We start from the raw sequence: 25,290 nt of genomic DNA on the forward strand, positions 1-25,290 counted from the left end.
ATAAAAACGCTATTTAAATTGATTTTCTTAATCATAGTAGAAATATCAACTTGATACACAACAAAATCTTTACGTAAGAATTTAACTAGCGTTTCAGGAAGTTGGAGAAACACTTGTGTTTTGAAAACTTAAAGATGTTTTCTCGTCTTAATTAAAGAATTACTTATCTTTCATTAATATTCGGACGGCAATGATTACATCAGGTTAAAACAATCTCGATTTCAGTTGACCACGCCCCTTTATCTCGATTTACTGAACTTGCCACTATAAAACACCTTTCTGTAATATCACAGCAGGCGACATGTTGATTTTTTTCTGTAGGTTCTGTGAAGCCGATACGGATCGCTGTCATTGCTACAAAAATGTCTTTGTAGTTATCAGGGTGTAGGTCATTTAATTGTAGTCTTACTAACTAATACGTGCTAATTTTCGTATGTTAAACGTTTAATAAAGAGAAAGAAGAGGATCTGCTCCACCCAAATCGAGGGTGTGTATGAAGTGATGTTTGACCGATATAGATTTGTATCAAAATAATCTCAAGTTATTTATAAATATTATTTTCTTAACTTTTACTTATGTTCAAATGTTAAAAGTAACGTCTGGTCTATAATTAACCTGTGAAAGTTTATAAATATTACAATATTCCATGGTGGACTTGTGAGATTAGTCGGGTCATTATTTTTGAAGGTTGCCATTTTTATGCTGAATATATCCGTGTGTGATGATTTTGGGCGTGATCGCACCACTCGGAGGTGATTTTTACATGGCACGCTAGAGATTCTCGTTTGCCGAGTGACGAGTGTCAGTGATATCGAATACTTCGTACATTGCAAAAAGTGGTAAGAGAATCGGCAGTGCGTTAAAGTGTAGTGGTGGTTTCAGGTAGAGATGCAAATTGTGGTGTCGTTAAGTTGGAGATAATATCAGTGCGGTTGCGATTGTGCGAACAGTGAGGGAGGATGCGGGGTCAGTGAGGAAGCAGCGCGGCACCACGGCTTCCTCAGTGGCGGGTGGCGCGCGGGGAGCCGAGTCTCCTTCGCAGGCCAACCAAGACACCGTGGACAACGCCACACCCACCTGCTGGTAAAACTCTTATTTATTTATATTACTATTATCAAATTATGTACAAGCTGCAGAAATATGTAGATTTTTACACAGTTTCAGAAATTATACAACTAAGTGATATTTTTGAAACTAAAGGTATACAAATTTCAGGTGACTACAAATTTAAACATTTCTCTCCTGGGGTCTATGTAGTCATGCACATTCAAGTTAGTTTCATTACCATCATCTAGTATTGTTTTACTGCTAGGTACACTTTAGCTAGAATATACCATACTCATAGACTTCAAAATATGCTATTACCATCTGATATTCAAAGATCCCTCTATAACATTTTATTGATTTAGAGAAATATTAAAGAAAAATAACCTTTATGACTATTGAAATACATGTCAAATACTCATATCAAGAATTGTCTAACCCTTGAGTCATTGGTGTATTCAGATTTCTAATTCTCTGATAATGTTAAAAGTAATTACAGTTGGATAAGAGGGTGCATTCCAAACCTAAAGCATTGTGTTTCTAAATACAAATTCTTGTGTAAAATAGTACTTATATTCAAATAATTTAAATAACATAAACTTTTAAAAACTATTCTTATGTTTTATCTATATGTATCTATCATCATCACCATCATCATCATCGGGTCACTATCTTTCCTCCAAAGGGCTCTAAGCCTAACCTAAATTAAGGGCACTACACATCTGTACTCTATACATATTAATAAAACTGGAGTGTGTATGACTATCGAAAAAAAAAACAATTTTAAAACAGCTGGACTGATTTTGCACGCTTTTACTAACTTTGAATATCATATATATTGATATCAAATTAACATCCTAAAAAATAAGTTTCAAGCTTCTAATTGTAAAAGTGACAATGCTTTCATACAAACTTCCACCCCCACTTTCCAACCTCTACAATTTACAATTTTTTTTTAAATTGGTTTGAGTAGTTTTGATGTGAAAGTGATACAGATGGACAGACAGCTTTAGATAGATATATATATATATATATATATATATATATATATATATATATATATATACAGTCAAAATCTGTTATAACGACATCGAAGGGACTACTCATATTGAGTCGTAAAAACCGATAGTTGTAACAACCGGTGACAGGTATTAATAGGAAAGATATGTAATAACATTCAGCCAGGACCTTTGATTTTGGTCAATTTAACCGGTATGTTGTTCTAAACGATGTCGCTATAAACGGTTTTGACTGTATAGATAAAAGAAAGTCGTGTTAGTTACACTATTTGTAACTCAAGATTGGTTGTACTGATTTAGCTGAAAATTGATGGGAGGTAGCTTAGAACTAGGAGACGGACATAGGAACCTTTTTATCTTGTGTGATTTTTTTTTTATTCCGCGCGGATGAAGTCGCGGGTAAAAGCTAGTTTGTAATATTAGTAAGGATTGTATATCCTCACTTATAGTAATGAAAGTACACAAAAAAAATCTGTTAATAATAAAAAAAAAACTACATTTATATGCTACATATATGAATCTGTATTCAAAATATTAATCAAGATAGATAATTTGTATCATTAAAATGTGTATCTAAAAGTTTGTGGCCTTGTTTGCTATCTCTGTTTATACATCAGAAGCGCCAATTATGTATTTAAATGAATGTTGTGGTTATTTTTACCTCAATGTTTAATGTTCTATACATAGGTTTGCTGAATTCATTTAGTTTATAAATGATTAGCTGTGCCTGCGAGAAGTCGCAGACAGCATTTCACATAGAAGTTTGTGAAATGATGTCTTCTGCTTCCATTGTTAATTATTTAGGCCAATTGTTTTCCTTAAATTTATAAATCACTAGCTGTCGCCCGCGACTCCGTCCGCGCGTAATTACAAAAATATAATAAGCCTATGTGTTCTTCTAGACTATATCCTACATCAGTGCCAAATTTCATCAAGATCCGTTCACCTGTTTCAGAGATACCTTCAAATAAACATACATCCATCTAAATTTTCGCATTTATAATATTAGTAAGATTACAACAAAACACATTAAACTTACGAAACATTCATATATACCTTACATATTCCCATATAAAGTTTCATCCCCTAATCCCTATTGTTTTACACCATTGAGGGTAAAACTTTTACAAATTTTGAATGTCATATATATTTATATGAAATTAACAGCCTAAAAAATAAGTTTCAATCTTCTAGCTGTAAAGATACTTCCATTACAACACTTTCTTCACAATTAATTAATTAAGAAACGGCTTAACTCACGTTTCGATCGTCCGGTGGCGGCACCGACTAGTGCGAGACGCGACGCGACCGCGAAGTCCTCGAATTAAACACTCGCCCTGAAGATGGACCCCCGATGGGTCCGAAACTAGTCGGTGCCGCCACCGGACGATCAAAACGTGAGTTAAGCCGTTTCTTAATTAATTAATTATGATGTCTCACGAAAGTTTAAACACTTTCTTCACAGTAAAAAGTAGCCTATGTCCTTTCCCAGGCTCTCGACTATCAGTGTACCAAATTTTATTTAAATTGGTTCACTAGTTATGGTGTGAAAGTGAGACATACAGACATACAGAGTTCATTTATAATATTAGTAAGGATTTATCCCAAGTGGGATTAGCAACAAGTGGGGTGCCGGCTGTAAAATTAAACCAAAACATAGAGGTTTATAAAAACTTGTGCGCCAACCCCATGTTAGTAGGATAAATCCAGGGAGATGATAGGATTGCTCAATTATTGTCACTAAGATTTGTAAAAGCGAGATATATAATTCTTTTTACTTTTTAATCATCATCATCTCCTTGACCTTGTCCCACCTACGTAGGGTCGGTACACCAGGTTTCCGTCCTCCAAATCAATTTGTGTGCTGTCATCTCCATTGTCACCCCCTTCTTGATTATGTCATCTTTCAGGCAAACCATCCATCTCTTCCTAGGCCTACTTCTTTTTTTGGGAAACTAATAATTTCTTGTTAATACATCATAGGAAAAGGGTAATAATGTACTGTGTACACTTTCTTATTATCTTAAGGTACAAGACATTCCGGACTAGTCAAGTCAATCGGAATTATTACTTGAGCTTCTACTTTCTTACAATATTAAAAAATCTTATCTTTAAATTTTCTTTTTAATGTTATAATACTATCTGTTGTCCACAACGGAATTAAAAAAAGAAACTTAGTAGCCTATGTGGTCTACCAGACTATGTTCTAGATTCATGCAACCATTCTGTAGATACCTTGTAATAAACATCTATCCATCGATCCATCTAAACATTCGCATTTGTAATATTAGTAAGATATATGTATAAAATATATATAGTCTAAAATCTATTTATAATCCAACCTAACTGATTACTATTCTATTTCCACTCCAAAGCTGTCGTCACATTTGTGTCGATCTTATCGTTTTAAACTGAATTTGTTATTTCTACACTAATATATCCTGTGTAGACAACGGAAGTCTTACGACTCGATTTGTGGCATATATGAGATATCACTGTATCTTGTATATCTCACTGAATTATTGTGAATTACGTCGTTCAATAGATTAACTCTGATCTCTCATTAGATCCTCTTTCTGTGCGTCCCCATCTCCGTTAATTTAAGGTAGGCAACGCATCTGCATTTGCGGATGTCTATGGGCAACGGTCGCCTTGCTATTGCGGCGAATCCAGGTGGTCGTTTGCTCGTTTGCCACCTTATGATATATAAAAAAAAAACTAGCGATTGTGACGGGTCAAAAAATCAGTAGCCTACCCTACTAAGTTTTAAATTGTCAAAATTAAGACAGATTATATAACTTTGTTCTTGAGTCTTCTTAATTTAGCAGGTTGTATGTCTATTACGTAAATTAAATTTTTGCAGTTTGGTTAATCTGAGAAAATACGATAATTTAAAAAAAAATTAGATGACCCTTTCTTTCAATCATTTCTTCATTACACACGACTCCCTAATATTATTTATTAATGATACCAAATTCTAAGCAAAATAAAAATAATTTTATTTGTATAATAAATGTTAATAAAATATAACAATGAACTTGAACTTGATCAATCAATCAATTTTATTTATTTATCTACGACGGCGGCTTGTCTGTGCCCCGCGTATTTTGCAACACATACTCCATTATCATTGTATTAATTGGTTTTGTAGTGCATTGTTAATTATAAAACAGATAAAATAACATCGTGTAAATTAATCATGATTAGTAGTTTGATAGCCTTTTTATGTTATCTTTAAAGATGTTGTTTGGATTCCGATCTATAATTATGTTATCAAAATTGTTATTTTAATTCGTCGATTGTAAAAAATGTTCTAGTAGTCGATGATTAGAAGTCTATTTTGGAGATATATTGGATGCCGAAGTTAGCGTTGCAAATAGATGGTATTTAATTGGTATTTAACAGTGGTAGATCCCGCAACAACAATATTTGTTGGGTGCACGAATTGGCCGTGTCGACCGGCGCAATACCACGACCACACAGAAGACAGGCGTCAAGTGGAAGCAATTCCGCGTTTCGCGTTCGTTCGTTTCGTGGTACCGGAGGCCTAATTTTTGTCCTCTTTCCCTTCTTAAAAAAATTATATGATATAAAAAAAAACATCAATAGTAAGCTAAAAACTTACAACTAGATTTGGCCATTGGATTTATTTTATACATTGGAATTGCATAATTACCCATTCTTTAATTACTTTTCGTGCTACTGCCTCGCTTGTCGAGTTCACTTTCGTACGAAAAAAATCGTAGTAGCACTGAAAGTGTTAACTTTTGACAATAATGGTTTCTGTTCTTTGATCGGAAGACACATAATGGTACATAATCTACCGGAGATAACTGACATCTGGAATATACGCAGAACGAAATGATTCATCAGTATTTCACTTCAAGATTTGTAGGGTGACCATTGTAATCCTCGAATTAATATTATACATTTAAACTTCGTCTATATTAAAGCTACAAAAGTAAGCTTACTTTTTTAAAAAATTCATGTGATGTGACATAATTTTAAGTATGTAGAACAGAAATATACTTTAAACTTTGGCACTAAAGACTTATTTTCTGATCTAAGGTCATATGGATATCGATTACTTAGTAAACCATGTTAGCTTTAACGAATAACAAATGATGTTTGTGCCTATACCTTGTATCAAGTAGTGGATTATGAAGCAGTGAAAATTCACTGTTACATTCGTCATTTGTTCTATTTTGTATTGTTTTTTAATTAAAATTGATTATAAAAGATTATGCACTTTTAATAAAAACTAGCTTTTACCCGCGACTCCGTCCGCGCGGAATAAAAAATAGAAAACGGGGTAAAAATTATCCTATGTCCTTTTCCTGGTTCTAAGCTACCTGCCCACCAATTTTCGGTCAAATCGATTCAGCCGTTCTTGAGTTATAAATGGTGTAACTAACACAACTTTCTTTTATATATATAGATACTAGCTTTTACCCGCGACTCTGTCCGCGCGGCATAAAAAATAGAAAACGGGGTAAAAATTATCCTATGTCCTTTTCCTGGTCCTAAGCTACCTGCCCACCAATTTTCAGTCAAATCGATTCAGCCGTTCTTGAGTTATAAATGGTGTAACTAACACGACTTTCTTTTATATATATAGATATAAGATAAAGAATAGATTTTCGACTATTATATTTATCTCACAAGTAAAAGAGCGATCCTACATTATGTTGTTGCGTGGTCACATTAAGATCTATGTGTTTTTCTCGCGGAGTGTATTCAGTCAGTTGCTTCATGAGCGGTTGTGATTCTTCGGGAATTTGTGTAAACATTGACTCAGTTTTATAGTAGGTATAAACGAGGCACTTGCTTTTTTATTGCGTAGGTCAAGGAAATGTAATGCGGCATCAATTTTTTTGTACTATAAATCAACGGGCGCTGTCATATGTTATATGTTGATGTTGAATTTATCAACAGTTTAAAGTATAACTGTACTTATTAGGAAATGGCGTAGTTCACAATCGTTCGGTGAAGTTGTTTTCCGCAACTTCGTCAGCTCAGAATTAAAATAAAAAAGTATCTTATAATATTGCCGTGTATATTAATACCTTCCCATCAAAATCAGTCCAGCTGTTCCGGAGGTTACCCGTAACAAATGCGGCCTTGCGGACAAACAGACAAGAGACAGAAATTTAAAAAGTTGGATTATGTTTTTTTTCTCGATTATATACGGACACTTCAATTTTATGAATATTTACAGATATGAATTGTACGTATGAAGTTCTAAGCCTTATTTAAGATGCGATACTAGAAAGTTACACCGTACCAGATCCATTCAAAATGTTATTCATTTATTCAGCGAATAGGGTCGCTGGTTACACGTCTCTAGATGTTTCGGAGGCCGAAACGCCTGCTAACTATTCTATCCTTTGCAACTGTTTTATTGAATTTAGGAATTTTGATACTTGTACAATATTGTCCTATTTCGACCTCAAACACTAAGAAATTTTAATAAAAATATGTACGTATATAAGTAAACCTTGTAATGTTTTTTTTTGTAAAATAGGCAATATAGCAAATATGTGTGAAAGTCTCATTTTTCTTCTGGTAAGGGCAAATCTTAATCTCAATCTCTCTCCTCTTGGTTAAATTATTGCACATATATTTTGTTCGTATTCGTTGTTAAAATACGCACATATTTTTCGATAACTCGTAATCTTATTATTATGCCAAGATATACCCATAAGTAATCGTACAACAAATTGGAGTCATATGAGCTACAGCTCGTAAACTTGTACAAAATTCGGCAAGAACGCGCCGAATCTATATTTAGACTTCCGTCAGGATGTCATCTCTCATGGTTACAATGTTTTTGCGCGGCTTGCGTTCACACAATACAATTTGACAATCCGAACTCTGGTAGTTATAGGGTGACCATCTCTAATTACCATACAGGAAGATCCTTGATTTATGTTTAATATATTTATGTTACCGATCTATTATAATAAAACTCAAATTAATTTGTGGCCTAAAAAGATATTTATAAATTAACGTGTCATTTCTTATAAATTTAAATAAAAAAAATGAATTTGTCTTGTAAGACAGCAAACCATTGCATGTTGCTAGTGAGATTATAAACTAACCATGTTTATAATCGGACAGTTTTATTATTTATCCTTAGAACTCTATTATGCAACTACATATATAATAAGTAGGTAAAATCATATTTTTACTGCAATAGAAGAGGACCTCTGACAATCGAATATGTAGTACTTGAGATACGTTTGTTCACATTCGATAGAAGTACCTCTCTAGTGGCCAATTATATTTAATGGCTCTTCAGTACGGACACATTCCTTACATACGATTTCGCTAATATTATGTTTAAAACAAAAAAAAGTACCTACGTGTTGAAGAACGTTTACGCTATCTTCAAGTTTTGTATTAGTATGTAGTTTTTAATTTTTTTTTTGTAGTAAATGATGGCATACCAGGAAGGCACTTGAATTCGCTAAAATAGCGTCCCGTACTCTGCCAAGTCCATCTCTCCTTCCAATCCCTTCCTAACAATAAAAGGGTAGATAAGGGAAGAGGACTAAAAATAGGCCTTTGACAAGTACACTGATCAGACAAAACGCAGAATTATTACGTCCAGCGGGACATTCGTGCAAGAGATGTTATTACGAGACTTTACCACTGTTAAGAATTTACTGCTAGTTTATAAATTAAAAAGTAAGTTCATGAAGTTTTAATAAATTAAAATTAGTTACTTTTTAACTCGTAAATCATTCCATAAAAATCCATTAATGTTTAAAATATTTTAAATATATTATCTTATATTGAAACCGCTTTAAAATCCATGAAATAGTTAATTTTGAATTAAAACTCAACTTTACCTAAGCGGGTTGCGAATCCGTTTCCGAATTAATAAAACAAAACAAAATTTTAGTCCCGGTAAATCCTACAAAACCCGAAAACCCCGAAACCCAACTGAGGATTAAACATACGAAGAGTTGTTTCGCTCCGATTGAACGTCAAACAAAAAGTTGCCGTTTTTGTGGTGAACAGTTCGTCCGTTTGTCTTTACTCGGCCCTCGGGTTTTGCATCGTTAATTTCGTTGCTTTGTGAAAAAAGAAGTGTCATTAAATAAAAGAAACGCACAATTGTAAACAATCTAGAAATCGGAATGGGAAGTCCCGATAAGTCAAGGATTTTGTCATGTAAATGCGACAGGGTTTTTATATACTTCAACAACTATACTATTACGACTGCGCGGTATAACAGAAGACATAAAATTAACGCTTTAATCAGGTTGAAGAGCTGACCTATTTGCGTCAACCGAGTTATTTATAAAAAAGTTACCCCCGAGTGGGGTTGGAGGAGTATTTTCGTTTGCAATACTTCGACAAGTAGCTCGCGTTCTGTCTAAATTTAGATTTTACTATTTCGGAGACATTGCGACCAAGAGTCGTAATTAAGTTCGACAAGTTTTGTTTGTACTGATTCTGTTTGACTTTTGTATGAAAAAAAAAATTTTATATATATAAAAGAAAGTCGTGTTAGTTACACTATTTATAACTCAAGATCGGTCTAACTGATTTAGCTGAAAATTGATGGGGAGGTAGCTTAGAACTAGGAGACGGACATAGGAACTTTTTTATCTTGTGTGCATTTTTTTTATTCCGCGCGGATGGAGTCGCGTGTAAAAGCTAGTTGTTTAATATCTAAAAGTAATATTCGCATACGTTACGTTTGATTTTGGAAAAAATCTTTTTATCTAATGTAATACTTTAAAATACATAAGGAAATAAACTTTATTACACAAAGAATAAATCAAAATACACTAACATAAACGTAATTGGATTCAAAATATCCAATATGGCGCCGCGCGGGAAATGTCTTAGGGATTTTCTACCAATAGAAAACGTCGCAGCTTATAGAATTATAAAGGACCGTATAAAACGTTACGCGAGTGTATGCTGGATACATACAAAACGATTTTATTGTTGTAGTATACTGGGAATGTTCTTTTTTCTATAAATTAATAAATAGAACAGAAAAGTCTGCAATTTGAGATAGTCAGAAAATAAGAGTGTTATTAATTTTCATTCATTCTTTTGGCAGTACAAACTTTTATAACGGTTCGATCTAGCTGTGGACTTCCATCTATACAAAACAAAAATATTGTCTTTGTTTCTTTGGCACAGTATGTACTTTTCTCTCAAATTCTTCCATACGTCTCTAACAGCCTTTACATCTAAATTAACTCCTTTCATTTTTATATCCTTTTTCACACAATCCATCAATACTTTCTTCGGTTTTCCTCTACATTTACAGTCATCCATTTTCAATGTAATTACTTTCTTATTTATCTCATCAATTCTCCGCATATGTTCATAACATGCTAACCTCCACCTTCTTGAAATCTTTGATTTATCCAATATATTCTTCTACATTACTCATACAGTGAATTTTTCGTTTAAATGATTATAAAACTGGATATTACAGGTGTGTGAAATTAAATGCAAAAGTTACTTTATACCTATATAACCGTGGATTTCTTGAACAAAATCATATCTTTTTAGATCAATTTGAAAAACAAAAAGGAATCTATGTTTCACGACTCATGTATGTCATAAGAGATGGGATTCATACTACGCATAAGGGGTTCGAGCTCCCGATATTTTGGCACAGTTGCCGTCAGATGATGGGTCAGTTATTGCTTTCTTAGGATTTTATACCGTTGACATGTATACACCATCTAAGAAAAGAAAAGAAAGTCGTATTAGTTACACTATTTACAACTCAAGATGGGTCGAACTGATTTAGCTTAGAACTAGGAGACGGATATAAGAACTTTTTTATCTTGTGTGCATTTTTTTTATTCCGCGCGGACGGAGTCGCGGGTAAAATAATAATAATAATAATAATAATAATATTTATTTAGTTCAAGAAAATCTCATATCATTGTTAGTAGTCTTATTTCCTAATGTTAGTAAATAAAATAAAATAAAATTATGGTAACAGTTATATTATCTACAATTATTTATCAGAGATGGGAGTTGCAGTGCAGGTAGTTGAAATTCCGTACAACTGCACTGTCCCATCTCGATGCCAAAACAATCAGGAGAGAGTTGTTGCTCGCTTGAATGCGACTTATTAGAGAAGCGCTTCTATACCGCATTATCGCATAAAAATCATTGACTTTGGCTTCAGCAAACATAGCTGAAGCACTACAAAACCGTGGTAACCCCAACATTGCTCTGAGACCGTTATTATACTGGACACGCAGCGCACTATATGCTCTCTGCGTGAAGGAGGCCCACAGGCTGCATGTGTAGAAGGACTGGCAGAAAGCTCGAAATAGCGTTGTCTTTACTTCTCGCGTACATCGTGCAAACCTGCGCGCCAACATGTTGCATCGAACAGACAGGGCCCTGCGCTCCCGTTCGATATCTAAGTCATCATTCAGATTGAAAGTAACCCAGTGCCCGAGGTATTTAAATTTATCAACCAACTTAAGAGGAGAACCATCCAGAAACACCGGCGGTATATTGCCGAGGCATTTCGAACCAACTGTAAAAACCATTACCTCACTCTTCTTGGCATTATATCTCAGATCATTCTTCTCAGCATACCTCTCGCAAATAGAAATCAATTTTCTGAGCCCTCCAATCGTAGGGCACAATAGGACCATGTCATCCGCATAACTAATTGTATTAAAACAGACTCCGTCGACGTGACAGCCAACGCCGGCATCATTGAGTTTTAAAATCAACTGATTTACATAAAGATTAAATAGCCGAGGTGACGTTATGCCGCCCTGTCTAAAGCTAGTTAGTAATAACTTAATAGATTTTATTAATGCTTATTCAATAATTTCTACCTGATTGACTCTGGTAATGTTTTAGGTTGTACACGTCGCTTTTATGAAAATAAATTCGATTGTGACCGCCTGTTGCTTAAACGACTCTACTGATTTTGACGAGGGAGATGTCATTCGATACGTAGGTAGGTACTCTTTCGCCATGTGAGGTATAGTCAGTCGGATTTTATTTGTTTTATAATTAACAGTTATTTATTTCTTTTACTTATAAACTCGTTAAAGCATAATGTGATAAATAAAGTGATTGGATTTAAGATTTACAATCACTTGGTTAATGTTAAACTAGTTATTAAAATTTGAATTGAAGTCATTGTTTACATTGAAATCGTGTTCATAAACAGCTAAATTTGTTTTTAAACGTTGCTCGGTCTATTTATTCTTTATGATAAAGTTTTACATTAGAAAGTAAAGTAAACCTATCTGAAATATCCTTAGAAAATTAGGTACAAGGAAGAAAAAAAGATATAGAACGTGATTTTTTTGAACTCGGTGATTTGTATTTAAAATAACAAATTGCTTTCAAACACTTTTAAGTTCTATGAATTTATATTTAATTCAATTTTGGTTCCCCATATAGTATAGTCTAAGAGCCCGTGAACCCCAGACCTTCGTTATTTTATAAAAGCTGAAAGTTTGTCAGCGCATGCTCCCAACACAGGTAAGAACGATGGACTATTATGAAGTTTGGGTTACCGTGGCTTTGGCAGGTAAACGGTACTAAAGGTGTGTAAAATACCGATCTAAATTCGTCAAATTATAAAGTGTGATTTTTTGGTATTACCTTCAGAATATTATTAAAAATCACGTTATTGATTGCCAGACACTTAACATCGTGGCAACCCCTTGCCAGACACCCCTAATGTCCATGAAATTATAATTCTACTTATGTTATAGTATAAAAGCTGATTTTTATATATAATACTTAGGTAATAATTAGATGATGTTTCCTCATCAGCCAGACATTTTTGATAGTTCCAACCCCTTGCCAGACAATGATGTAGGGTCGCTGTAGGAGCGAGCGCGAGACAGTATATGTATGGTGGGTGCGAGTGAGATGGCGAGATAGGTCTATCGCGATCCCTCAATAACAGATTATAAAAAAAAACCAAATAAATAATACTCAAAAATTTAATTAAAAATATATTAATAAAATTACAAGTTATTATAGAGCAAGAGCCCGTGAACCCCAGACCTTCATTATTAGTAGTAGTAAAAGTAGTATCCATTTCAATGGAATTCTCTGCATATATTCTCTCCAATGAATCAGTATATAATTCATGTAAATGGAATTATATACTGATGACAGCGGCCATTGTTGATAATATCTTCTTCTATGATGCTACAAATTTCATTGAAAGATTCTTGGTGGTACTCTCGATAATGATGCCAATCACTTTTAACAGATATTTTCGCCAATGAAGATATTTTATTATTAAACTGAATCCTACAGTCAGTGTGATAGTATATTTTCGGATTTGCAATACTTTCCAATCTACTTAACAACTCATTATACTCTTTTTGATTTTCAATGCTAGACATTATACGAGACTGAAATTGGTTTTTATCACCTTCATGGAGTGGAAGCATTTTTGATCTCACTTGTCTCTTTTTTTTATTACAAAATAAACAATTTTTTTTTACTTATACTGATTAAAATGACTAATGACTTATGACTGATGAAAAAATATTTTACCCCAGAACCTAAAAATTCTAAAAAGACTGTTGAAACAGAGCAAGAAAAAGAGCCATCTAAAGACGTAAATATATCAACAGACGATTCAATACCAGGTTCATCGCATTTGTCTGAGTTAACTGTATCACACCCACCTTCAGCTTCTCAATCAACAGAACTTCAACCTTCCCAGGCAGCTGTGGACATTCGCGGACTTGAAGAAGTGAGTGAAAATGCTAATGCAACCACAGAAGTAAATAGTTCGATTCAAGTGATACCAGTGTTGATATAAGTAAAAAAAAATGTTTATTTTGCAATAAAAAAAAGAGACAAGTGAGATCAAAAATGCTTCCACTCCATGAAGGTGATAAAAACCAATTTCAGTCTCGTATAATGTCTAGCATTGAAAATCAAAAAGAGTATAATGAGTTGTTAAGTAGATTGGAAAGTATTGCAAATCCGAAAATATACTATCACACTGACTGTAGGATTCAGTTTAATAATAAAATATCTTCATTGGCGAAAATATCTGTTAAAAGTGATTGGCATCATTATCGAGAGTACCACCAAGAATCTTTCAATGAAATTTGTAGCATCATAGAAGAAGATATTATCAACAATGGCCGCTGTCATCAGTATATAATTCCATTTACATGAATTATATACTGATTCATTGGAGAGAATATATGCAGAGAATTCCATTGAAATGGATACTACTTTTACTACTACTAATAATGAAGGTCTGGGGTTCACGGGCTCTTGCTCTATAATAACTTGTAATTTTATTAATATATTTTTAATTAAATTTTTGAGTATTATTTATTTGGTTTTTTTTTATAATCTGTTATTGAGGGATCGCGATAGACCTATCTCGCCATCTCACTCGCACCCACCATACATATACTGTCTCGCGCTCGCTCCTACAGCGACCCTACATCATTGTCTGGCAAGGGGTTGGAACTATCAAAAATGTCTGGCTGATGAGGAAACATCATCTAATTATTACCTAAGTATTATATATAAAAATCAGCTTTTATACTATAACATAAGTAGAATTATAATTTCATGGACATTAGGGGTGTCTGGCAAGGGGTTGCCACGATGTTAAGTGTCTGGCAATCAATAACGTGATTTTTAATAATATTCTGAAGGTAATACCAAAAAATCACACTTTATAATTTGACGAATTTAGATCGGTATTTTACACACCTTTAGTACCGTTTACCTGCCAAAGCCACGGTAACCCAAACTTCATAATAGTCCATCGTTCTTACCTGTGTTGGGAGCATGCGCTGACAAACTTTCAGCTTTTATAAAATAACGAAGGTCTGGGGTTCACGGGCTCTTGCTCTAGTATGTCATCGTCAGCTGGTGTATGTTCCCACCGAGGAGCTCTAAGCCTGCTCAAGTTAGGGGTGACTAAGGCTAAGCCAACCAGTGCGGTTTGGTTGGTTGGTCACACATATCTATGAATAATATTTGTGAAATTACTTAATTTGTGTGTGGTAATAATTTTTTTTAGTAATAATTAATAGGAAAAAGACAATACTCAAGTGAGAGCGTACTTTCCTACGTTACTAAGCAATTCAGTCCATATTACATATTAAGTTGGTATTGTGTGGATACGCGGCATGAATCCACAAGTCGCTATGGGCATTTTGTTACAGTGAAATTCTGTCGTATCACTTGTATTCGAACATACTATTGTCTCTTTCTATTCTAATAGAGTGAGAGGGATGATAATATGTTTTATATGTGTTTTAACGATGAATACCGACAGTTATGTTACGCTTACGTAACGTGACTACAGACCGCTTTTTCTATGACCGTGACGCGTGATTGACGTATGATAGTTGATACTTTGACAGTAATGTGGCCTTACCGATTGTTGTACTCAGGTTCTATTCTCGAATTGTAATCTGGAATATGAAATAGCTACTACTGTATGTTCGCGATCGATAAAGATATAAAAGCTTATGACTTCTGGTTCGATCGAGAAGTTTGTGACTTTACTATTTGAAGATGTCAATTTTTTTTTATCTTTCTAATATTATAAATGCGAAAGTTTAGATAAATGGATGGATGTTTGTTTGAACGTATTTCCAGAACGGTTCAATGGATCTTGATGAAATTTTTCACAGATGTTGAACATAGTTTAGAAGAACACATAAGCTACTTAATAAGTTTTTTTTATTTCGCGCTAATTGAGTTTCGGGTAACAGCTAGTTTTACCATAAAAGTGAAACCTCTAGAAGCGAGGAAAATATTGCGGTCCCTTGAGGTCTCGTATATCCAGGTTCGTCTTTATTTTATTTAAAAAATTTCACTCACGTTCAAAGACATAATTTATCAGTACCAGGTGGTATTATGACTTGAATGTCCACGATGTTTTTTAATATTTATTCAAGTAATGATTATTGTATTCGTATCTAAGGAATGATAATTTTAGATAAGAAATCGACTTCAAATTACATGATATTACGTGAATCCTTTAGATTGATTGTCAATGGATTTACGATAAGTTATCGCAGTTTATTGTCTTATTATGTATCGAATATTTTTCGATTGTTATTCGGTTATGTACTTAACAGTTGTACACTTAGATCAACAATAACAGTTGTTGTTATTGTTGATTGAATGGTAGTAACAAAGAATTGAAGGGAGAATACACACATCTATAAAAACGTATTGCTTACTTGTTTTCAATGGTACCGAGAGTCATATTATTGTTTTTATACATGTATTTTGACAGTGAAAACTCTTGTTAAGTATTAGTCTATGCATATTCATTTTTTGGTAGACCCCAAAGTCATGATGTTTCCGGTACTAAAATCAAAATGTAATCCAATATAGTAATGCCCGTTTCTAATGAAAACTAAGTATTTTACGACCCGTATTAGTTCAATACGAATACGTAGGTAGCGTTACCAGGCGTCCGGATAAAGCCGAGCATAGGTAGGCTTTTTGATTGCGTGTCCGGCCAAAATAAACGGTTTTCCGGCTTTTGTTAGGCTTTTTACATTTCCCAAACGAGAGTGTACCTATTAATATTGAGTCAAAATCCTAAATAATATATGGTGTCCGACCTTTCTACCCAAATGCCCGGCCAAACTGGCTGGTCTGACCGGCTAGTAGGTTTGGCGACCTGGCAACCCTACACGTAGGTATGTGATCTTGTTACCTTTCAAATCAACAACTATGTGTGCGGTTAAATGTTATTGGCAACTAATTACTTAATGGTTAACTCAAATGCGTCCTAAGATATGTTTTACGCATTGAAAGGGTAAATATACTCTTTTCTGTGCATCCCCTTCTTTGTTGATTAAAGGTAGGCAACGCGTTTGCAATTGTAGATATCATGGGCAACGGTTGCTTCGCTATTTTGGTGAATTTAGGTGCTCGGTTTCTCGTTTGCCATCTTTTTTGAAAAAACCTTTTGATACAGTCATTTGTTAATTTCTAGAATAAATCAAGATGTAGTCATTTCAATATTTTCCAGTCAACTTTTTCGTTTTGAAATATGACAATTTTTCAATCTTGTTAGTTGGCAGATCGAATTAGCTACTAAAATCACTTCGCGTACGTCCGTGACGACGCGGCATCGTATAATGGCACATTAGCATATTCGCTGTATTACCGCTCGGGGACAATTGCGGATAGAATTGCCCTATACCGATAGCCACACTTTTGGGAAAATTTAGGATTTTTTGTTAGCTGGATAAATATGTTATGTACTTTTCTACTTTATACACTGACTAGCTGTTGCCTGCGACTCCGTCCGCGCGGAAAAAAAAAGGTACTAAGTAGAATATGTGTTCTTCCAGACTATATTCTACATCTGTATCAAATTCCATCAAGATCTGTTGAGCCGTTACAGATATACCTTCAAACAAACTTCATCCATCCATCCATTTAAACATTCACATTTATAGTATTAGTAAGATTTACTGATTCAAAGTATGGATCCGGTATAATGAATTGAAATTACGATTTTATATTGTAAACGAGCTTGAAAATTGAAAATATGTGTGTCGAGCTTTAGTGAAATTTGTATTTTTTTTTTAGTTTTTCGTAGAAAAAGAGCGACATATATTTTCATCTCTTACATTATTGCCGCCCTCTCGTTCCCCCTAACATATTTTTGGGTATATATTTAATTCTTTATTAAAATGTTTAAAAATTACAAAATTTATGATAAAATAGTGTTAGTTGTGTGTGAAACATTTTGCCTATCACAATGTAGGATGTAGGAGATATCCCTTCAAAAGTCCTAAACTCAGTTATAGCTTTGATTTATGGTGACTATAGTCAAGGCGGCGCCGGTCTCTGTAACGCCAGTTAGGTCGTATTCGCGGCATCCGATCTCCTCACGCCTCGGTATGGCTAGCCTGGCTATTAAGTCAAGCTATTAGACCGATATGACGCATGATATTAGTATGACTAGCCATGTTTAAATCAGTTTTGAACCGGTTCAAAAGTTCAACTCACATTCATTTGACAGCTCACAGTTCATCGTGATGGTATAACTATGTGAGTCGAGAGCTGCCTGGTGACTAGTAGTTAACAGTTCGAAAACGCAAGTCATAATTCAATGCAGATACAAAATGAGCTGAGCTGCGATCCGGTTCACTGATCTGTTTGTCATATGTGAGCTGTGTGCTGAGCTGCAGGTCATAAATTTTACTTGAGTTAACCATGTCCAAATCTGACAGCAATAGATATATATCTTATTTATTTTATTTATTGTTAGTAATTGTCTGTAGAGATGGATCTGGTTGTTACACGTAATATCTCAAAGTTAATGTCTGTTTGATGGTCACTTAAGGTATTAAGTTATGTATTTACAACGCTGGCTAATGAAACCCATCTGATATGTTTTGGTTCGTATTTTAAAGGTATTGAAGGGTTTTTTTATTGACTCATTCAGTTATGAGTTACAAAATATTCAAAATTTCTAAATGTTGCGTGTTAAAGAGTAAAAAATCTAGCTTTTTTGTACAAAGGTGTGTGTTTGTGTAGGTGGGCGGCGTGGTCGGCGATGGGGTGTTTCGGCTCTCCGGGCGGCAAGAGCAGCGAGGGCGATGACCTCAAGTCTCAGAAGCGGCGCAGCGATGCCATCACCCGACAGCTTCAGAAGGATAAACAGGTAACAATGAACTAATGAATTACTTGCTAGCTTTAGATAAATGGTATTATGATATTAGTACAGTCCCAAGTAGAATAATGGCACGTAATGTGAGACGCTGCACATACCACTCGTTGTATTCCAGCTGTACCGGGCGACACATCGTTTGCTGTTGTTGGGCGCTGGCGAGTCGGGCAAGTCTACCATCGTGAAGCAGATGCGCATCCTGCACGTCAACGGCTTCTCCGACAAGGAGCGCCGCGAGAAGATTGAGGACATCAAGAAGAATATACGAGATGCTATCCTTGTAAGATATACCTTTATTATAGATATGGATGACTCCAATGAGGGTATTAGGAAAATAAAGCAACGATCTTTTGTCATCCTCAAAGTGTGTAATTGCAGATGTGGGCTGCGGTCTTTGCCCTATTTTAGCAATGTCAGGCGACCGTTTGCTCGTTTGCTAATCTATATATATAAAAGAAAGTCGTGTTAGTTACACCATTTATAACTCAAGAACGGCTGAATCGATTTCACTGAAAGTTGGTGGGCAGGTAGCTTAGAACCAGGAAACGGACATAGGATAATTTTTACCCAGTTTTCTTTTTTTTTTTATTCCGCGCGGACGGAGTCGCGTGTAAAAGCTAGTTTAATATAAAAAAGTGCACTACCATAACTTTAGATTGGTATTGTTACTCGTGTTTCAGACAATTACGGGTGCAATGAGCACATTGACGCCGCCCATACCTCTCGAGAAGCCGGAGAATAAGGCGCGCGTCGACTACATTCAGGTAAACTTGTATTACAGTGTGTTTCCACTGTCCGAAACATTGCAATTTTGTTCACCATAGCCGTTATATTGCAGGACGTGGCTTCGCAACCCGACTTTGACTACCCGGCGGAGTTCTACGAGCACACGGAGCAGTTGTGGAAGGACCAGGGCGTGCAGCGTACATACGAGCGCAGCAATGAGTACCAGCTTATAGACTGCGCTAAGTAGTACGTATCTTTAGAAATATGCCACACGAACTATGCGTATACGTTGCGTTAACGCAACGGACTTATGTAGTTAGAGCAGTTCTACATTGTTGTTGCGTCTACGTTACGGCGACGTAACATAAGTATGTAATTTTGACTGTCACAGAAAATAATGTAAGTTAAAGAATTTTAATAATAAGGAAGAGTGGGAGATGAATGCCACAGTAACTGCTGAGTGTTTAATATATAGTAAACTGTATGATTTTGTAGTGACATATGTCCCGAATCTTGCTACGCGCAGCATTTTTCATAATTAATCATTTTTACTTTATAAATATGGAGTACTAGCTTTCGCCCGCTACTCCATCTGCACGGAATAAAAAAACTTCTACATCTGTGTCAAATTTCATCAAGATTCGTTCTGACGTTCCGGAGATACCTTCACACAAACATCCATACATCTAAACATTCGCATTTATAATATTAGTATGATATCCTATACAGTGACACAGTACACTTTTTAAGAAAAGATTTGCCAATTTCACTTTATAACATTATTATTGTCATTCAAATATTAATGCTGCAGAGTTACAAAGATGTGCGTTACTGCATTTGCTCGTGTGGCATATCACCTTCAACATAATCTGTAAAGTCTTGAATAATTTTGATAAGCGAAATGTTCGATTTTTCATCTTCAGTGTCATAAGTATAGGATGTTTTTAACAAGCTTATTGTATTGTTTGTTTTTCTAGTTTCCTAGACCAGGTGCATATAATAAAGCAGCCGGACTACACGCCTACGGAGCAGGACATCCTGCGCTGTCGCGTGCTCACATCGGGCATATTTGAGACTCAATTCGTGGTCGATAAAGTCAACTTTCAGTTAGTACTCTATTCATTGTGTTAAAATACGCTGAAATCTTTTATAACAAACTATTATTAACTCAATGTTTTCCATGAGAGCGTCGGTGGCTCAGTTAAGCACTCGACTTGCAATCTGCAGGTCCTGGGTTCGAATCCCGCCATGTGTTTTGTTGATTTACTTATGTACATTTATTCGACGTTCTAACGATGAAGGAAAATATCGTGATGCTGCACATATCTGAGAAGAAATTCAATGATATGTGTGAAGTCAACCCGCACTTGGCCAGAGTTGACTATGTCCTAGTCACCACTAACTTGAGGTAGGCTTTGAGCCCCTCAGTGGGGACGTATAGTGAGCTGATGATCATTTTCCATGATAATGTCTTGTTGTACTCATAGTAGTAAAGTGGTACATTACAGCTTTTAGTAAGAAATCTAAGAGTGACCCATAATGACTGAGTGTAGCTGATAGATGTATAAAACTATGTAGAAATTTATGACACAAGCTGTCATTGAAGAAACCTTAGTAACCCATGCTCTATTCCAGGCTGTGATCCGTCTATCTCTGTTAATGAAATTACCCATATTTATTAAGCGGTTCTGATGATAACCTCCGATTAAACTTTCCAATTTATAATCTATACTTAATAATATAAGGAGGAATAAATTGTATTTTTGTATGTAACACATAAACATAAAAACTACTGGGACGATTTCAAAAAATCTTTTACAATTAGAAAACTACATTATTACTAAGTGACATAGGCATGTTTAAAATTTTTTTTATTCTTGAGCGGACGAAGTCGTGGACAAAAGTTTGTATAAGATGAAATTTGTGTTACAGTATGTTCGACGTGGGCGGGCAGCGGGACGAGCGCCGTAAATGGATCCAGTGCTTCAATGATGTGACAGCCATTATCTTCGTGACGGCCTGCTCCTCCTACAACATGGTGCTGCGTGAGGATCCCACACAGAATCGGCTGCGGGAATCCCTCGATCTATTCAAAAGCATATGGAATAACAGGTCATATTCTACTACCTTCGCATTCGTACTTTAACCAAATCTGACATAATAACCATTCATTCATACATTCATTCAATCATTCATCACTGCCCATAGACATCCGTACTTTCATATGCACTCACATTAATCGATGTAGGAGAAGACGCACAGAAATAATATTTCCCCTTCTCTGCATCCTCTCCTCTATCAAATTCACAGATTGTACGCGGAATTGCTGAATTTAAATATTTTTTTGAACAGATGGCTGCGCACGATATCAGTGATCCTGTTCCTGAACAAGCAGGATCTCCTGGCGGAGAAGGTGCTGGCGGGCAAGTCTCGGCTGGAGGATTACTTTGCTGAGTTTGCGCGCTATCAGACACCACCAGATGCCACTCCCGATGCCCGCGACCATCCGGAGGTTGCGCGCGCCAAGTACTTCATACGCGACGAGTTCCTTGTTAGTTATGCGCTCCTAGTACTTTTTATCACGTTAGCAATGTTGCCAGTTTTCATTGACGAAACATGCAACTTCTCTGTTGGTTTTTTTAAATAGAGATGTTTTTGTACATGTTTCTGCAGTGGGAACTCATCTTTAAATTTAACTAGGCTTTTACCCGCGACTCCGTCCGCGCGGAATAAAAAATAGAAAACGGGGTAAAAATTATCCTATGTCCGTTTCCTGGTTCTAAGCTACCTGCCCACCAATTTTCAGTCAAATCGATTCAGCCGTTCTTGAGTTATAAATAGTGTAACTAACACGACTTTCTTTTATATATATCGACGGAAGAAAGCGAATTTGTCGTATCTCAAAATATCTAGTTTTACACCAGAGCCAAAAAACCATTTCAAAAAAACATAACCCCTAAATTAATTAAGATAGGAAGTTGAACTTTGGAACATATTTTTATCAATCTAAACGTTGGAATGTCCTAAAGTTATTACTTCATTGATTATTTTTACTAGTTTCAGCAATTGATGTTAACTTATTTGGACCAATTTTCGAGATACGACATTTCCGCTTTCTGCCGTCGATATATAGATGTATTGTGCATATTTTTTGTGAAACACTATATTAATGTTTTACGATATGAATGACATAGTGATGTGAAGATTATTTGTGAAGTCAAACTGCACTGGGCCAAAGTTGACTATGGCCTAGTCACCCCTGACTTAGGGTAGGCTCCTGAACCCTCCAATGGGAAATATATATTAAGCTTAATGATGATTATTTAACATAAATTAACAAAAACAGGTTATTTTTCTTGTAAGTTATAGTACTCCTCGTACTTTTGAATACAAGATACAGACTATGCGTGAGCTTCTACCAGAACAAAAAACAATCTTTTTATATTGTAATGTATGTAAATAGAGTGTCGTTTGACTCGAGCGTATACGTCACAAGTGTAAGCCGGGATTTAGGGGTCAGTCGGTGTCAGACCGTTGGACCGGTAGCACGTGGTAAATAGGCGAACCAAATATAATCGATGACTGCTACATATATAAATTAATTCTTTCGTAAACTAGGAGTTTCATGTATTTTTTTTATACTGTTTTATAGCGCATCAGTACAGCTAGTGGTGAGGGAAAGCACTACTGCTACCCTCACTTCACGTGCGCTGTAGACACGGAGAACATAAAGCGTGTATTCAACGACTGTCGCGACATCATACAGCGTATGCATCTGCGTCAGTACGAGCTGCTCTAACAATGCAACGCCCTCGCCCTTAAACAACGGTAATTTATATATTTTCTTTTATTAGATTTATTTTTAATTAGGATGTGTTTTTTTTTTGTTAACAGACTTTAAATAAAACTTTATTAAGTTGTCTATGTGTTTTTTAGCCGACTTCAAAAAGAAGGAGGTTATCAATTCGACTGTATTTTTTTTATGTGTGTTACCGCGAAATTCCGCCCCTGGTGGTCCGATTTTGATAAAAAATATTTTAATCAAACGGAAGTGCTTGCAGATGGGTCCCATTTTTTTTTTTAAATGAAAAAAAAATGAAGACTAGTAGATTTTGAATTTAGCTTCAAAATTTGTTGCGAAAATTAGGGACAATTTTGCTTTCAGCGCTTATTACAAACTATGGACATCTCTTTGCCCGTTATTGTAATTTTTATTTGTAACTTAAAAATATAGACATTAATGTATGCATGACAACTCTATTTGTGGATAACTCTAATTACATACGAAGAGAAAAAAAGCAGACGCTCTACCTTTTTAATACTCTGTGATAACATGGCGGAGATTATTGTATTTTTTTTTATAATTTTTTTCAGAGAACGTAAAGAGCAATGCAAAGGCATGTACTGCCGGCTCTTGGCCCGGCTGCCTCTCCACCGGATGACACCAATGTGGCACAACAATATTTACACTCTATATTATTATTGTAAACGTCGCTACTTTATGTAGTGTTTAATTTCAACAATTTATCTGTCAAGTGGCGGAAATTGGAACTAAATTTACTAGCGACAGTGGCGCCGCCATTTGCAGATAATTTGATCGATATATGCAATCTCTTGCGCTAGCTCTATGACACTCTTGTGTCGTTCGCATGGTGTTTCCGAACGGTCATTCGCAACCATAGACAGACACGGAGTTTTTTTTCTTATTTGTCTTATTAAAATTGTTTATGGATTCTGATTATTTTGAATATGTTGGCTAATAGTTCAAGTAAGGTCATAAAATGTATAAAAAAAAATATATATTTGAATCTATTTCATCGCTGTTTTAGTTATTTGCAGGCAAGTCAGATATTGCACTTTATAAAATGGTATTTTCTATTCGTAATTTTGTATTTTTTTATTGCCGTGTCTATGAAATATTGTCTATGGATGTGAGTTCGTGTTATCGCGACCTGAAGATCGGTATATAATCGCTATAGAAACTAAATATTTCTTTATTTTTTAATGACTTGTTATAATATTTTTTTATGAAAAAAAAACGATCTTAAAATTTCATTTCAATGTTCTATTGACATTGAATAAAATTTTCTTCATAATTTGTTTTATTCTTACGGAAATTCGAAATTTAAAAAAATATTTTTGTCTATGAATGACATTTGTTAAAATCCAAATTAAGAAAAAAAACTAGATATTTATTAAAAATGCAAGCCTTTATATATATTATAAAATCATTGTTTATATTAAGGATCATTTGCCTGATTATTTTGAGGCTAGTTTTTTCATTTATACTTTATCTATGTAAAACATGATTTTGCTTCATATTAACATTTGGATAATTAATTTTATTGTATAATTTCTTAAAACATATCAATGTTATTGCAAATTTTACTCGCTCAAGACATTTAATTTTACTTTAATAATTAATTCGCACAAATATACTGGTCTGTAGCTTTTTATATATGGATTTTTTTGCTGTATATGTTGATATAAAATTGATATGTAATTTTTATTACGCAGATATATATTTTTTAAATTATCTTTCTCGAGAATTACGCTATTTAATGTGATTATAATGTTTCCTATTGTTTTACTATATTTTTTTTCCGTTTTTATTAATAGTTTTTAAGTTTAGTTTCTATGGATTGTCTTCCAAATGTAGATTTTTTTTTAATATTAACACTTTTTTTTTTAAAGTTTCAGCCGCTTTATGTAGCGCAAATTTTAAACTTTAACGTGCTTTGCTTGTTTAGTTTAATATAGTAAAGAGCTTTTAGAATAAATATAAGGTCCAAAGATTCATATATCCGTATTCAATGCGGGTCTTAGATGGCA

The 25,290-nt window shown here is 34.7% G+C and overlaps 2 protein-coding genes across 2 annotated transcripts; one reads left to right on the top strand and one right to left on the bottom strand.

The window, feature by feature from the left end:
• The first annotated feature begins 130 nt into the window (after positions 1 to 130).
• Positions 131 to 24,310, top strand: LOC106714942 (guanine nucleotide-binding protein G(s) subunit alpha). The gene is made up of 10 exons (XM_045684415.1): positions 131 to 1,083; positions 18,600 to 18,726; positions 18,851 to 19,012; positions 19,413 to 19,496; positions 19,571 to 19,704; positions 20,436 to 20,564; positions 21,391 to 21,570; positions 21,811 to 22,009; positions 23,111 to 23,286; positions 23,833 to 24,310. Exons 2-9 carry the CDS (start codon positions 18,619 to 18,621, stop codon positions 23,255 to 23,257), a joined length of 1,143 nt encoding a protein of 380 aa, XP_045540371.1. The 5' UTR covers positions 131 to 1,083; positions 18,600 to 18,618; the 3' UTR covers positions 23,258 to 23,286; positions 23,833 to 24,310.
• On the bottom strand, positions 11,072 to 11,719 carry LOC123722494. The gene has a single exon (XM_045684369.1). It carries the CDS (start codon positions 11,717 to 11,719, stop codon positions 11,072 to 11,074), a length of 648 nt encoding a protein of 215 aa, XP_045540325.1.
• Positions 24,311 to 25,290: the final 980 nt, after the last annotated feature.

This window comes from Papilio machaon, chromosome 26 (assembly GCF_912999745.1).
Source record: "Papilio machaon chromosome 26, ilPapMach1.1, whole genome shotgun sequence".
NCBI lineage: Eukaryota > Metazoa > Arthropoda > Insecta > Lepidoptera > Papilionidae > Papilio > Papilio machaon.